This window comes from Ursus arctos, unplaced genomic scaffold (assembly GCF_023065955.2).
Source record: "Ursus arctos isolate Adak ecotype North America unplaced genomic scaffold, UrsArc2.0 scaffold_6, whole genome shotgun sequence".
Classification (NCBI taxonomy): domain Eukaryota; kingdom Metazoa; phylum Chordata; class Mammalia; order Carnivora; family Ursidae; genus Ursus; species Ursus arctos.
In genome coordinates this window covers 7,035,367-7,049,230 of record NW_026623078.1, presented here as the reverse complement: position 1 = coordinate 7,049,230, position 13,864 = coordinate 7,035,367, and the positions used below count along the sequence as shown (strand labels likewise).

The 13,864-nt window shown below is 38.0% G+C and overlaps 2 protein-coding genes and 1 pseudogene across 2 annotated transcripts; 1 reads left to right on the top strand and 2 right to left on the bottom strand.

Annotated features, from left to right (window-relative positions):
• Positions 1-1,362: 1,362 nt before the first annotated feature.
• Positions 1,363-5,663, bottom strand: LOC125281048 (vacuolar protein sorting-associated protein 29-like; annotated as a pseudogene).
• Positions 5,664-6,756: 1,093 nt separating this feature from the next.
• LOC113249085 (olfactory receptor 11H12-like) lies at positions 6,757-7,761 on the bottom strand. Its single transcript, XM_026490638.2, has one exon. It carries the CDS (start codon positions 7,741-7,743, stop codon positions 6,757-6,759), a length of 987 nt encoding a protein of 328 aa, XP_026346423.2. The 5' UTR covers positions 7,744-7,761.
• A 4,647-nt stretch (positions 7,762-12,408) lies between these two features.
• On the top strand, positions 12,409-13,158 carry LOC125281034 (olfactory receptor 4Q3; the record flags this gene model as incomplete). Its single annotated transcript, XM_048212386.1, has 1 exon — positions 12,409-13,158. A coding segment is annotated over one exon (750 nt), but the record flags the coding sequence as incomplete, so codon positions are not given.
• Between the last annotated feature and the right edge of the window lie 706 nt (positions 13,159-13,864).

Below are 13,864 nucleotides of genomic sequence, written 5' to 3'. Positions count from 1 at the left end.
AGTGAAATAAGTCAAGCAGAGAAAGACAATTATCATATGGTTTCTCTCATCTATGGAACATAAGAACTAGGAAGATCAGTAGGAGAAGAAAGGGATAAACATACACTCTTAGTTGATCCTTAACCACGTGATCTATGCTATATATGTGGGATAATGTATTCTTATCCTTATTTTACTTAAGAAGCAATGGAATGTCAAAAAGTTAGGTGACTTGCTAGATATCACTAGTAAAAGTGGTAGAGTTGGGACTACAGCCCAGGTTTCCTGCCTCCCTGAATGGTGGTCTTTCCACTACAGAAGTCCTGATGTAGGACTAAGGAAACATTTCAAGTGAAGTTTTACTGCTGAGTTTATGTCAAGTTTATGAAGAGAGCCTCAAAATTTAGTTCAGGTAAAATATAAAGGAGGTGGAAAAAGTGAACTGGAGAATGAAACAGAGGAAAAAACAGTAAAACAAAATATGAAATATTGATACTTTTGTCTTCAGAATATAGTGATGGAGGTAGGAGGTTCCATTAACCCCTTCTCACTGCTTTCTTTTTCCTTTCCCATGGTAAGGCCTCCAGTTCCTTATTATGAGATGACCAGCCACCATATGTCCCCCTTCTAGGTCCCAGGAAAGATAGAGGCAAAAGGCCAGACTGGCAGAGAGAGATGGCAGCTAACAATAGTGAGAGCATCATCCTCCTGACAGAATTGGTGCTTATTCAGTACCTCATGCCTTTGGCCACAGGAAGATTTGGTATTAAAAGATACAGACTTTTCTGTCTTGCACTTGAGTTCACCATGAAGATAACATGCTGGGATGATCACATAAATGCTGGCTTTGGAAGCACTAAAGCTCCCTTTCCTTGACTACCAGATTTGTGTGTGCTTCAGAGTTCAGTGTTTTCAGAAGAGGACTGAGGAGAAGAGCCAAGGGCTGCATTGTCCAGATGATTTGACCTTGCAAAACTATCACCCTCGTTGTGAATGTCACTCAACATACTTGAGGCTGAGCCATTCTATTTCTCTGGACATTCCCTTGCATCTTATGTTTTATTTATTTATTTCTATAAATGAAAGGTAACTTTATTACTGAAGAAAAAAATGTACACAAGAAAATCTAGATTCTTTTTCCTCTTGCACTACTTTTTATAGTGAAGTTCCAGATATGAACTTTGAGGGTATTTACAAGGGTAAATTTTTCTTAGCACATGACCATTTACTGTGTGGTGGGTGTTTTTTCATAGAAATCATATACAGAAGTGGACTATATTCCTACAGTTTACAAGAAGCTTAGAACATTGTATTAACAGAAGACAGTATTTTACTGTAAAAGGTCTTAAACGTGATATGATCATGTGGCTTATAAATGTTTAATTACTTGAATTGAACAGGGGAAGGAAAAAAACAGCAAGACAGGCCTGGCTTTAAGATTTTTTTGTATTCGATTCCTTTTACTATTGCATCATCTCCAGGTAGCTGAAACACATAAATGACAACCGTAGAGGCCTGGCTATCCACTGACAAATGTAGGAATAATGTTTGTTGCTAAGGCATTATATGCTTCAGTGGCAGAACCTGGGTTAATGTAAAATTGTTTTTCATGCTCAAATGCTTCAAATTTGTGTGTGTGTCCTGAGATAAGACTGTCCGCATCAAACTGTCCCTGCAGCAGGGCTAAGCTGGCCATGTCTCCCATGCAATAACTTGATGCCTACGGATCAAACCAATTTTGAACTGCCCAGCAGTCACAACTTTCTGTTCTGCATAATTCAGATTCTCGTCAAAGACTACTCTCACAATGTGAACATCACTGGCCAGAGTCTTGAGATTGTCATAGCTCTCTTTGGAGCAAAGTTTTCCAGTACAGAGAATGTGCTGAATCTTTCCTGGCACTAGGAGCTTTTTAAATTTAGTCAGCAAACTGTTTCACTCGTGTGGGATGTGCAGGTCTCCATACCAACACTGACTGGAGAGAGAGCAATCTTCATCTTTAGAGGGGAGACCCCTTCAGATATGGATTGAAGTACATAGTTGATGTGGTGATGTGGGAAGCATCCTGTCCCTGGGCTCTGCTCAGTCACCACAACCACTGCTGCCTTCTTCCAGGCTCCTCAGCAACTTCCTTGCATTTTAGAAAGGTTGTTTCTTGTGCTTACACTGCAGTCTCTGACTTTGTCAAATAGGATGTCCTGTTATTCTTGATATTCCTTTTCTATTCTAGTATCTAGAAGATTTCAAAGCCTGAAATAGATCTCAGACCAAGGAGACACAATGTCACTGGGGCAGAAATCCTAGGAATACAGAACAAATCTGGACTGTGGAGCGAGTATCCTTTGTCCTTAGGAAATTTGTTTTGATGGAATTACCTGAGCCATCACTCAGATTGTCCACAAATGACAGTTCCTCATTTGGCCAGTTAAATTGTGGCAAGCTTATACCCAGTGTTTCCCTTAATCTCTGCCTAGCCCCTGCCTAGCTTGAGGCCTCTGACTTCCCCTAGAGAGGGTCAGCATCTCTATGTAGGGGAGATTCTCTGTTTTTGCTTTTTTCCTTATCAGTTTCCACTACGTCCACAAAACTTATCTGGTACAGGGTTAGCGGTTAGTTTATTTTGAGCAGAGGAAATGAAGCTCAGTGGAGACAGAGTTGAAATTTCTCAGAGCAGAGGAAATGAAGCTCAGTGGAGACAGAGTTGAAATTTCTGCAACAAGGATATAAAAGCCTTTCGTCTGTGATTCTTTCCTCCACAATGGCCTATGCCCTCTCTCACACATAGGTGTGACAGCCAGGGCAGAGAGGAGAGTGCTTTGCTAACTTTGTAACTTCTCCCAAATCTGCATGATTTTTACTCTCTTTTATTTCTTATCAACTTTTTCTACTTCATAATTTCCTCTTTTCTAGTCTGGTTTGGGGATTTCAGTTCTTGCTACTTTTGTATCATATCCTTCTGCCACTTGAAAAAAGAAGACCCTTCTCCATTTCCCAGGAGAGTTTTCTTTCTTCCTTGCAATAAGAACAACACACTAGCTCCACCATTTCCATGTCTTCCCTCTCCATCTTCCTGGTAGTCTTAATATTAAGCTTCTTTGTGGCAGGAAGATTGAAACAGAGCCCATAATCTTACCAGAGGGAATTTGACCTTCAAACCAAGGTTGGGAGTATAGAAGAGAAAGAAGAAGAAAGAGAATGATAGATTTCTAACCTAATGGTAAGGTCGTCTTTTCCAGAGGATATGAGCCATTAACAAACTTCAGGGAAGGAAATCATGAAATCAGAGCCAGGACTGAGTTTGTGTAATTTAGTATTCCAAAGATAGAAAGGTTCCTCACACTCTGATTCATATCATGCTTGACTTGATTCAAACTTTTTTTGAAATGCTTTCACCTGTTTTTGGAGTAGCAATTACATAAATTTGATTATGATGATATTAAAATATTTTTTCATCATCCCAATCATTCATTTTTCTTAAGTATGGACAAGTTATCATTTCTTGCTTGCTTTTTAAATCTTTAAACTAAGGCTAATCATAATACCTTCCTCACAGAATGGCTGTGATAATCAAAATAAAATCTTATATATAGTATTACGAAATTGATTTTGGTTAATACTAGTATTTTTTATTTGGAAAGCTCTTTATCACTTACAAAACACTTTGACATAGTCTCTCAATTCATCTTCACAAATTCTGTGACAGAGTTTGGGTAAACATTCTCATACTCATTTCGTAGATGAGACTCAATGAAACCAAGTATGTTGTCCAAAGTCACATGAGTAAGTGAAGGAACCAGTTCTGTTGACTTTAATATCGGCAAGAATTCTGTGCCAATACCTTCTCTCCTGGAAACTATGGCTATGTTCTATGTAGCTACCCTCAGAACTGCATGGCAGTGCAGGCCAAAGGGCTGGACGTATCTAATAAGTGAATACCGTAGAGGAGGTATGCATGTAGGAGATATGCTTATAGGAATTTCTTTTCAATTAAGATAATAAGGGGTGCCTAGGTGGCTCAGTCATTTAAGCATCTGCCTTTGGCTCAGGTCATGATCCCAGGACCCTGGGATTGAGCCCTGCATTGGGCTCCCTGCTCCATGGGGAGTTTGCTTCTCCCTCTGCCTGCTGTTCTTCCTGCTTGTGTGCTCTCTCTCTCTCTCTCTCACTCTCTCTCTGTCAAATAAATAAATAAATAAATAAAAACTTAAAAAATTAAGACAATGACTACATACATCACATGAAGATTTATGTAATAAATATTTGAAACTCAAGATCTATCCAGGAATCCAGAATTGTTGTATATATTAGACTTAGATTCAGTTGTGTATAACAGAAACCCAAGTAACAACAGCTTATACAAGGTAAAGATTTGGGTTTTTTTTTCCCCTCACATATACACTTCTAGAGATAGATAACCCATGGCAGTCCAGAGGTAAGTAGTTCCAAGATACCACCAGGGACTCAAGCTCTCCTGGCTCTTGATAAATCCTTCTTAGTATATCTTTTCATCCTTGAAGTCACCTTATCATCCTAAGATAACAGCTGGAGCTGCAGACAGCAGGGTAGAGGCCAGTCTATATTCCACTTACATTTTTGATTGAACAGAAGTGTGCCACACAATTACTCCTATATAAAGGAGGCTACATTTGATTTTTCAAACTGGGTATATTGCCACCAGAATAGAGGGGTATTAAGGAGGGCACATATTGCATGGTGCACTGGGTATTATACGTAAATAATGAATCATGGAACATTGCATCAAAAACGGGATGTACTGTATGGTGACTAATATAACAAAATAAAAATTATATATAAAAAAGAATTGAGATTGTATTAAGCAGGAAGATAAGAAAAATGGATAGTAAATATGCAAGTAACACATTCTGCCATGCATGTATTGAGCATAAAATAAGAAAATGAATACAATGATGGAAACCAAGAGCTAGGTCCTTTTCTCAATGATATCACTTTAGGAGGCCGATAGTCAAGCAAATATTTATATCCAAATAAACAGCAAGACAGACTGATTTAGTGGCTAGAAAATCCTTAAAAGACAAAAACAAAGAAGAACAACAACAACAAAAATGAAGCACTACAAAGCCTAGGATTTTAGTCAAAACTCATGAATGTGTATGGAAAAATTAAACACACATTTGTTTCCCAAACTTCAACAAAGCACCTCATGTGTTGCTTAGGAAAAATGAATGATTGGGATGATGAAAAAATATTTTAATATCTTCATAATCAAATTTATGTAATTATTACTCTAAAAACAGGCCAAAAAAATTCAAAAAGAGTTTCAGTCAAGTCAAGCATGATATGAATCGGCCTATGTCCATTTTAAAAATCACAAGTGCAGTCTTATCTTTTGAACTGAGTAATCCATTTCTCTCAGGAAACTGTTCTAAGATAAAAACCTTGGAGGGAGAATTGATACATACATATAGTAGTTGTACATCCTGGATTTTCCGGGAACAGTTTTAGGTTAGATGATGAGTCCTAACCTAGTTTGCAAACATCATCATGACAAATCTTTACGAAGATTTAATTGAGATATTAATTTTTGCAATAAAAGAATGGAAGTAACCGTACTGCATAACAAAAGGATTGGTGTGGCTGGAAGGAGGGTCTGAATCCCTGGATAATAATTCTAAGTGATCATTATTGTGTAGTGGTGCATGCATTTTTCTCCTAATCCCCTTTCTGGAAATTCCCTTTCTTATATCCTGCAAAAGTCAAGCTACTTGGAAGGACAATCCTCCTTCTAGGAAAATATTGATCTCACCACATGAAACTTTACAATCCATACATACTAGTTGAATGGAAAATTAAAAGTTCCTAAAAAACAATGTTTAAAAAACTCGATGATAATATAGGAACAACTTTGATATATTAAATAAAGCATACGTATAAATGAAAATGTAAAGTGTATTGTATCACTGTAAAGTGATTGATTTCTGGATGCTTTTCGTCCTTAAAATTTTTCCTTACTGTTATTTTAATACTGTCGCAGCAACAAATAACAATGAACTGTCACTTATTTTTTTGAACTGAAGTAATTTATTACAAAGTAGATCATTTCCCTCTGCATTTTTTAGAAGGAGATATTCTAAAACCCAAAGGAGATTATCTAAAACCCAATTAATTGACCAATTAGGCTTTTGGTGAAACTTTACTTAGTAAAAATATTGACACTCAGAAAACTGTATTTCTGAATATTTTGATTGATGTTGTTAGAATTAGAATCTGCCCCTTAAGGAGCTTAGAAAGAGGTAATGTATAAGGAAAACCAACAACATATGTCTGAATATCATTAGGCTAGCACAGCATTATGGTCCTGTAGAAATTTTGGATAATTGCTTTAAGGGTTTATTTAGCAGTGGTGACCAGATCACCAAAATGATATAGTCAAATAAGAAAAGAACCATAAGCAGAAAAAAAAATTCTTTCTTTTGTTTACCAACAACTGAACAAACAAAATGACATAATTTAATTGATCCCAGAACCATTAACCTAAATTATCAAATAGAACACAGAAATTTTTACAACAGAAGAACCATATGAACTATCCAGAAAACACGCAGATGTGTCCATTCCCTAGTTCATGTACACTCCGAGTGCCAAAGTAGAACCCAGTACTTCCATTTATCTATATAATCTGGCCACTCTGTAAGTATCCCCATGGATGTTTAATTTCATAAGCTGACATAGTTAATATCACTAGACTTATATTTGAAGATTTGAATAACTATATAATCCTGATTGCTTTTTGTGAGACTATACTGACCTGATAATGGAGGGATCATCTCGTGTATCTCGGGTTATGTCGAGACGCCCCAGAACTTTCCTCAGGGCTGCTTTTATCTCCTTATTCCGAAGGCTATAAGTGACGGGGTTGAAGAGTGGAGTCACCATAGCATAGAACAAAGTTGCAACTTTCTGTATACCAGCAGAATGCCCAAGTCCTGGGCTCACATACATGACCATCAGAGAGCCATAGAATAGTGATACCACAGCCAAATGAGACCCGCAGGTTGAGAAGGCCTTATGTCTCCCAGTGGCTGAAGGCATACGCAACACAGCCAATAGGACAAGTGTATAGGACCCAAGGATAAAAAGGAAGTTACCGAAGATAACTAATGAGCTTAGAGTATAGCACAGCTGTTGGGTTGTTGGAGCAGAGGCACATGCCAATGCAAACAGTGGCCCTGGGTCACACACAACGTGGTCAATAATGTTTGGGCCACAGAAGGGCATCTGAGAGATGAATACAATGGGGGTCAGGAACCACAGAAATCCACAAACCCAGCAGATAATGACCAGTTTGGTACAGAAATGCCCAGTCATGATATTAGGGTAGTGCAAGGGATGGCAGATAGCAAGGTACCGATCAAAGGCCATGACGGCCAAGAGGAAACATTCAGATGTTCCCAAAGAGAAAAAGAAATAAAATTGGAGGAAACACCCAGTAAAGGAGATGGTCTTTTTATCTAAGAGGAAATTGACCAACATCTTGGGAACTGTAGAAGAGACATACCAGATCTCTAGAAAGGAGAAATTCCCCAGGAATATGTACATGGGGCTGTGGAGTCGCCATTCACACCACAGAGCGCAAACAATGGCCCAATTCCCTGTTACAGTCAAAACATACGTTGTAGTGAAGAGTGAGAAGAGGAGGATCTGAATCTTCCACTCACAAGAAAAACCTAGGAGTATGAATTCTCTTAGAGAAGCAAAGCTGGAATATGGCTCAGAGACATTCATTGGGTCAGTAACCTGCAAGGTCAAGAGACATGTTATTAGCAGTTAGGGCTAGTTTTGAATATGTTCCTTTTTCAGAATGAAGAGAAGACAATGAACATGGGGTCATTTTTCAAAAGAATCATCAGTTAGGAAGAGAATGTAGTCTACTTGTTCTTGGTTATGTACTCTGAGTTTTGGACATAGTAGGTAGCTGGCTTCATGGAAACAAACTTTGCCTGCTTCTGAATCTCTTCCTCATTATGGTACCATGATAGAACTAGGTAAAGTTAAACTCTTTTTTTTTTTTTTTTGAGAGAGAGAGAGAGAAAGAGAAGTGGGGGGGAGGGGCAGAGGGAGAGGGAGAGAGAGAATCTTAAGCAGGCTCCATGATGGGCTAGATCTCACGACCCTGAGATCATGACCTGAGCTGAAATCAAGAGTTGGACACTTAACCAACTGAGCCACCCAGGCACCCAAGTTAACTTCATTTTGTAAAGCTTATTTTGGAGCAGGGATGATGTACAGTAGTTTCTGGATAGCATATAACACAAAGTTAACAATTAATACATGTACTAGTTTCTTTTCTTAAACCCATCTTATAGGGCAATAGACTCAGTAAAGGTTTTAATTTTACTATTTACGTCTCAGTTAAATATATTGCTTAACATATCATTTAAATATGTAAAATAAATGGACATATTGTATAGCAAGTTAGCAGTAATTTTAAAGCCAATATGCCTCATTTCTATTGCTCTTTCTGTTAGCTTAAGCATCATAAAAATGTTATACCATAATGTTACTCACCAGCACTGACTTTTAATATTGCAGTGTTGCAGTGTCTTCTGTCGGAAGCAGGGGCTTTAAGTTTTCACTTAATCTTTTACCTGTAACAATTTGCAAAATAACAGCTAGGTATGGAAGTTTATTTTCTGAAACCTTTCCCCCCATAAAATTTGGCATTGACTTTTTATATGCTTAATTTAAAAATCTGCACCAGAAGACAGAAGTCAAATACTTTTTTTGTTGTTGTTATTGTTATAAGTAAATGTACTTCATCCTACATTCTCATGGAAAAGATGTCAGGGATCTGAGTTCCCTGAATTTTGTGTGTGTGTGTGTGTGTGTGTGTGTGTGTGTGTGTGTGTGTGTGTGTGGCATTATGCAGGGATGTGAGTTCTGAAAGTTGTGAGAGCTTACATTTGGGGCACAAACACAAAATTTTCAAAAGCAGGGTTTTTTTTCCAACCTGTTGTCCACTCCAGTGCTTAGAAAAGTCTTTTAGAATTATTTGGTAGAAGCAGTATTTGTGCTTCTTTTAGTAGTATGTATCCATTTTTTAAACGTTCCAAACCAGGAGCATAAATAAATCAACATTAAGAAATTCTGGAATGAAAGGGATTGACACAGAGATATTAAGATCTTCTGCAGTAATCAAAAGGTAAAGATATCATTGTTTTGATATCTACCAAATCTCTGAAGGACCTGTTTGATGAACCATATACTTCTCTGTCCAGCTGGATAAGGAATTTTATTGCTTCACAAATATTAAGAATGCACTTTTTTAAAAATCATATGTTCTCCTAGGACTTGGCCTCTATAGCATTAGGAAAGTTCTTCTCCTCCAAGCCAATAGATCTTTAAAAAGTTAATGATTGCATGTTCTCTGAGGAATTAGTAAAGAGTAATAACTTCTCTGAGGCACCATTATTTACAAAGTTTGCTTGTCTGGAATATGGATTCCAAAAAGATTCCAGAAGATACGATTTGAGAAACAATAAAGCACAACGTGTCACCAAAAGTTTTGGTATGAAGTTCAGGAATACTTCTTAAAATTTTTTTTTTAAATTTAACTTTTAGGTAGTTAACATACAGTGCAATATTGGTCTCTGGTGTAGAGTTCAATGGTTCATCGCTTACATACAACACCCAGTGCTCATCACAAGTGCCCTCCTTACTGCCCATCACCGATTTAGTCCATCCCCAGCTCACCTCCTTCCATAAACCTAACCCTAACCCTAACCCTAGGGATTGCATTGAATCTGTAGATTGTTTTGGGTAGTATGGCTATTTTGATAATGTTAATTCTTCCAATCCATAAGCATGGAATATCTTTCCACTTGTGTTGTCTTGAATTTCTTTAATCAGTGTTTTATAGTTTTCAGAGTACAGGTCTTTCACCTCTTTGGTTAAGTTTATTCTGAGGTATTTCATTATTTTTCATACAATTATAAATGGTGTGATTTTTTAAAAAATTGTCTTTCTGTGACTTCACTGTTAGTGTATAGAAAGGCTATCAATTTCTGAGTATTAATTCTGTATTCTCCTACTTTGTTGAATTTGTTTATTTCTAGTAGGTTTTTTTTGGTGGAGTCTTTAGGATTTTCTATCTATAGTATCATGCCATCTGCAAATAGTGACAATTTAACTTCTTTATTAATATGGATGCCCTCTCTCTCTCTCTTCCCTCCCTCCCTCCTTTCCTCTCTCTCTTTCTTCCCTTTTCTTTCTTCCCTTTTCTTTCTTTCTTTCTTTCTTTCTTTCTTTCTTTCTTTCTTTCTTTCTTCCTTCTCTCTCTCCTCCCTCCCTCCCTTTCTTCTCTCTCTTTCTCTTTCTTTCATCTGATTGTTGTGGCTAGGCCTTAGAGTACTTTGTTGAATAAAAAGGGTGAGAGTGGACATCCTTGTCTTGTTCCTGACCTTAGAGGGAAAGCTCTCAGTTTTTCACCATTGAGCATGATGTTAGCTGTGGATTTTCCATGTATGGTCTTTATTATGTTGAGGTATGTTATTTCTATTTTGTTGATAGTTTTTATCATGAATGGATGTTGAATCTTGTCAAATGCTTGTTCTGCATCTATTGAGATTATCATATGATTTTTAACCTTTGTTTTGTTAATGTGGTGTATGATGATCGATTTGTGAATATTGAACCATCTTGCATCCTGGGAATAAATCTCACCCGATTGTAGTGAAGAGGTTTTTGATCAGTTGTATGTGGTTTGTTAATAGTTTGTTGATGATTTTTGCATCTTTGTTCATCAGAGATATTGGCCCATAGTTTTCTGGTTTTTTTGTAATGTCTTTGTCTAGTTTTGGTATTAGGCTAATGGTGACCTTGTAGAATATATTTGAAAGGTTGACTTCTTCTACTACTTTTTTGGAATAGTTTGAGGAGAATGGGTATTAATATTTCTTATTAATGTCTGGTAGAATTCACTTGTGAATGTATCTGGTCCTGGATTATCCTGAGTATGGCCATAATGCCTACAAGGAAGAAAATCCAAAACTCATGCATTAAGAATTTTTTAGAAAATTGACATGCTTAAGACCCATCATTCATCTTCTGAATTAGAATCTCCAGGTACAAGGTTCAGGGCAACTATAATTTGTAAAACAGTCCTATTGATTTTTTTAAAAAGACTTTATTTATTTATTTGACAGAGAGAGAGAGACAGCCAGTGAGAGAGGGAACACAAGCAGGGGGAGTGGGAGAGGAAGAAGAGGCTTCCAGTGTAGCAGGGAGCCCAATGCAGGGCTTGATCCCAGGACCCTGGGATCATGACCTGAGCTGAAGGCAGATGCTTAACCACTGAGCTACCCAGCTGCTCCCTATTGATTTTGATATATACTCCTAGTTGAGAATCAATGATGTATAGCAATACTTGAAGTGGAGAGCTTAATTAGGAATTTGAAGAAGACAAAGACCACAGTATGTGTTAAAGGCCAGCCTATACATTAAAATAAGAAATGTATATGATCTTGGATATAATGTATTCAGTAAACTATAGGTATTATGCAATAAACTAGGGAAGGTAGAAATCTGATATCAAGTTCTAGTTCCTTCTCATGAAATAAGTGCTTATGATAATAATGTAATAATCTGTTTTGTTCTGTGATGCATTTGTTCATAAAGTGTTTTTACAATGTCTTGACTATACTAGCATGTTCTGTATGTCCTATGTTCTTTTACATAAGAACTTGATCTCGGCTAATTAAACATCTTAGATCATTGAAAAGAACACTGGAATGCCATCTCCATATGAAAATTCACAATCCTTGGTATATCCAAAGAAGCTTAGAAAATTTCCATTGTATCAGAGCTTAAGTAGGGCTGTACATCTGACAGCAAATGGTTTCCTGTCTTCTTTGCTTTGTTTTTCTTTTCCAAATGATTCTAGTGAATGAGGTGGTTTCTTCTATCATTTATCAGATTGTAGAATTAAATGTACCTGGGGAAATGACTCTATAGGCAGGTGAAGAGGAGGTCACATATGTGGTGGGACCACGACATCAAAAGTACAACCTTTCTCTCCTTCTCTCTCTTGCAAATAAATAAATCTTGAAAAAAAGAGAAAAAAAGAAATAGGGCTTCCTGGGTGGCTCAGTCAGTTAAGTGTCTGCCTTCAGTACAGGTCATGATACCAGGGTCCTGGAATCCAGTCCTGCATCAGGCTCTCTCCTCAGCAGGGAGTCTGCTTCTCCCTCTCCCTCTCTTCTCTCTCTCTCTCAAATAAATAAATAATCTTAAAAAATAAACAAAAAAAGAAATATTGCCACACTTTGAGGGACTGAAGTCAGTTAAAAATTTTTTATTTAAATTCAAAGTAGTTTATTTAAATCCAATAGCCAACTATATGTTGTTAAATTCAAAGCCAACTATAAATAAAAAAAAAATTTGGGTGGCCATCTGTCCTTCATTGACCTATGCCTGAGCTGTGTTACTGTGCCCAAGATGTTAGGAGATTTTCTACAGCAAGGCAAGATCATCTCTTTTTCAGGGTGCTTGGCCCAGATCTACTTCTTGCACTTTCTGGGAGCCAGTGAGATGTTTCTGCTGACAGTCATGGCCTATGATAGGTATGTTGCCATCTGTAGTCCTTTGCAGTACCTGACAGTCATGAACCGCCAGCTGTGCTTTCAGTTGGCTTTGGCCTGTTGGTGTGGGGGCTTCATCCACTCTCTCACACAGGTCACACTGGTGATCCAGCTGCCCTTCTGTGGCCCCAATGAACTGGACAACTTCTACTGTGATGTCCCACAGGTCATCAAGCTAGCGTGCATGGACACCTATGTAGTAGAGGTGCTGATGGTCTCAAACAGTGGTCTGCTATCTCTCGTCTGTTTCATGGTCTTGCTATTCTCTTATGCCATCATCCTGATCACCCTGAGAACGTGCTTCTGCCAGGGCCAGAGCAAGGCACTCTCCACCTGTGCCTCCCACCTAACTGTGGTCAGCCTGATCTTTGTGCCGTGTGTATTCATCTATCTGACGCCTTTCTGCAGCTTCTCCGTGGATAAGGTGCTCTCCATCTTTTACACAGTGGTCACACCCATGTTGAATCCTCTCATCTACACACTCAGAAATGCTGAAATGAAGACAGCCATGAAGAAGCTGAGAAAAAAGCATGTGGCATCCTTCTGCCATATTAAAGGATGAACAGGAAGAGGTGAATTAGAAAGCATAACTTTCTTGGGACAATCTTAACTCATCCTGTACATGCGTATATGCATGAAACCAATGTGATGACTTTGGCATAAAAGCTGGCATCAAAATTAGGATGCATTGCTGTTGATTGCTATCGAGGTATAGTGGCTTTGCTGGATGTTCAGTATTAAGCAGGGAAGTCAGGAGTGTTTATTGGCCCAGAAATTGAGTAGTAGGTTCAAGAGGACACCTTGAAAGATCAACTCTTCTATCCTTTGTCTATAACTACTCTTCATTTATTTACTTCATTTCACTTTTAAATTCTCTTCAAATGAAAGAAGGTAGCCTGTCTCTTTTTTTGTCCTGCTGCGCTGGGTGTAACAACTCCTAGGTCAGGAGGTTTCTTCTAATGTCCATCAGGGTCCCTTCTGAAGCAATGTGAATCCCTTTTGTCCCATCTCTAAGAAAGCCTGAAAACAAAACTAACCGTCCTACATATTAATGTTCACCTAGGGCTGTGTTATATATTGTGCCAAATTTTATAAATGCACTTGAATTCAATTCATGTAAGCAAACAGTGCTCTTAGTGAAGTTTACATGTGAAGACAAGAAAGCCTGGGATAGAAGCTCCCAGTGTCCTGCCCTGGAGGCTTCTCTAGAAGAGGCATCCCACTCCCCTTGAGTTTCTCTAAGTGGAGTTACAGGGGGGCTATAAGCT

Bases quoted from the DNA above. Each gene is read 5' to 3' on its own strand.
- LOC113249085 (XM_026490638.2), bottom strand. From the start codon at position 7,743: ATGAATGTCTCTGAGCCATATTCCAGCTTTGCTTCTCTAAGAGAATTC.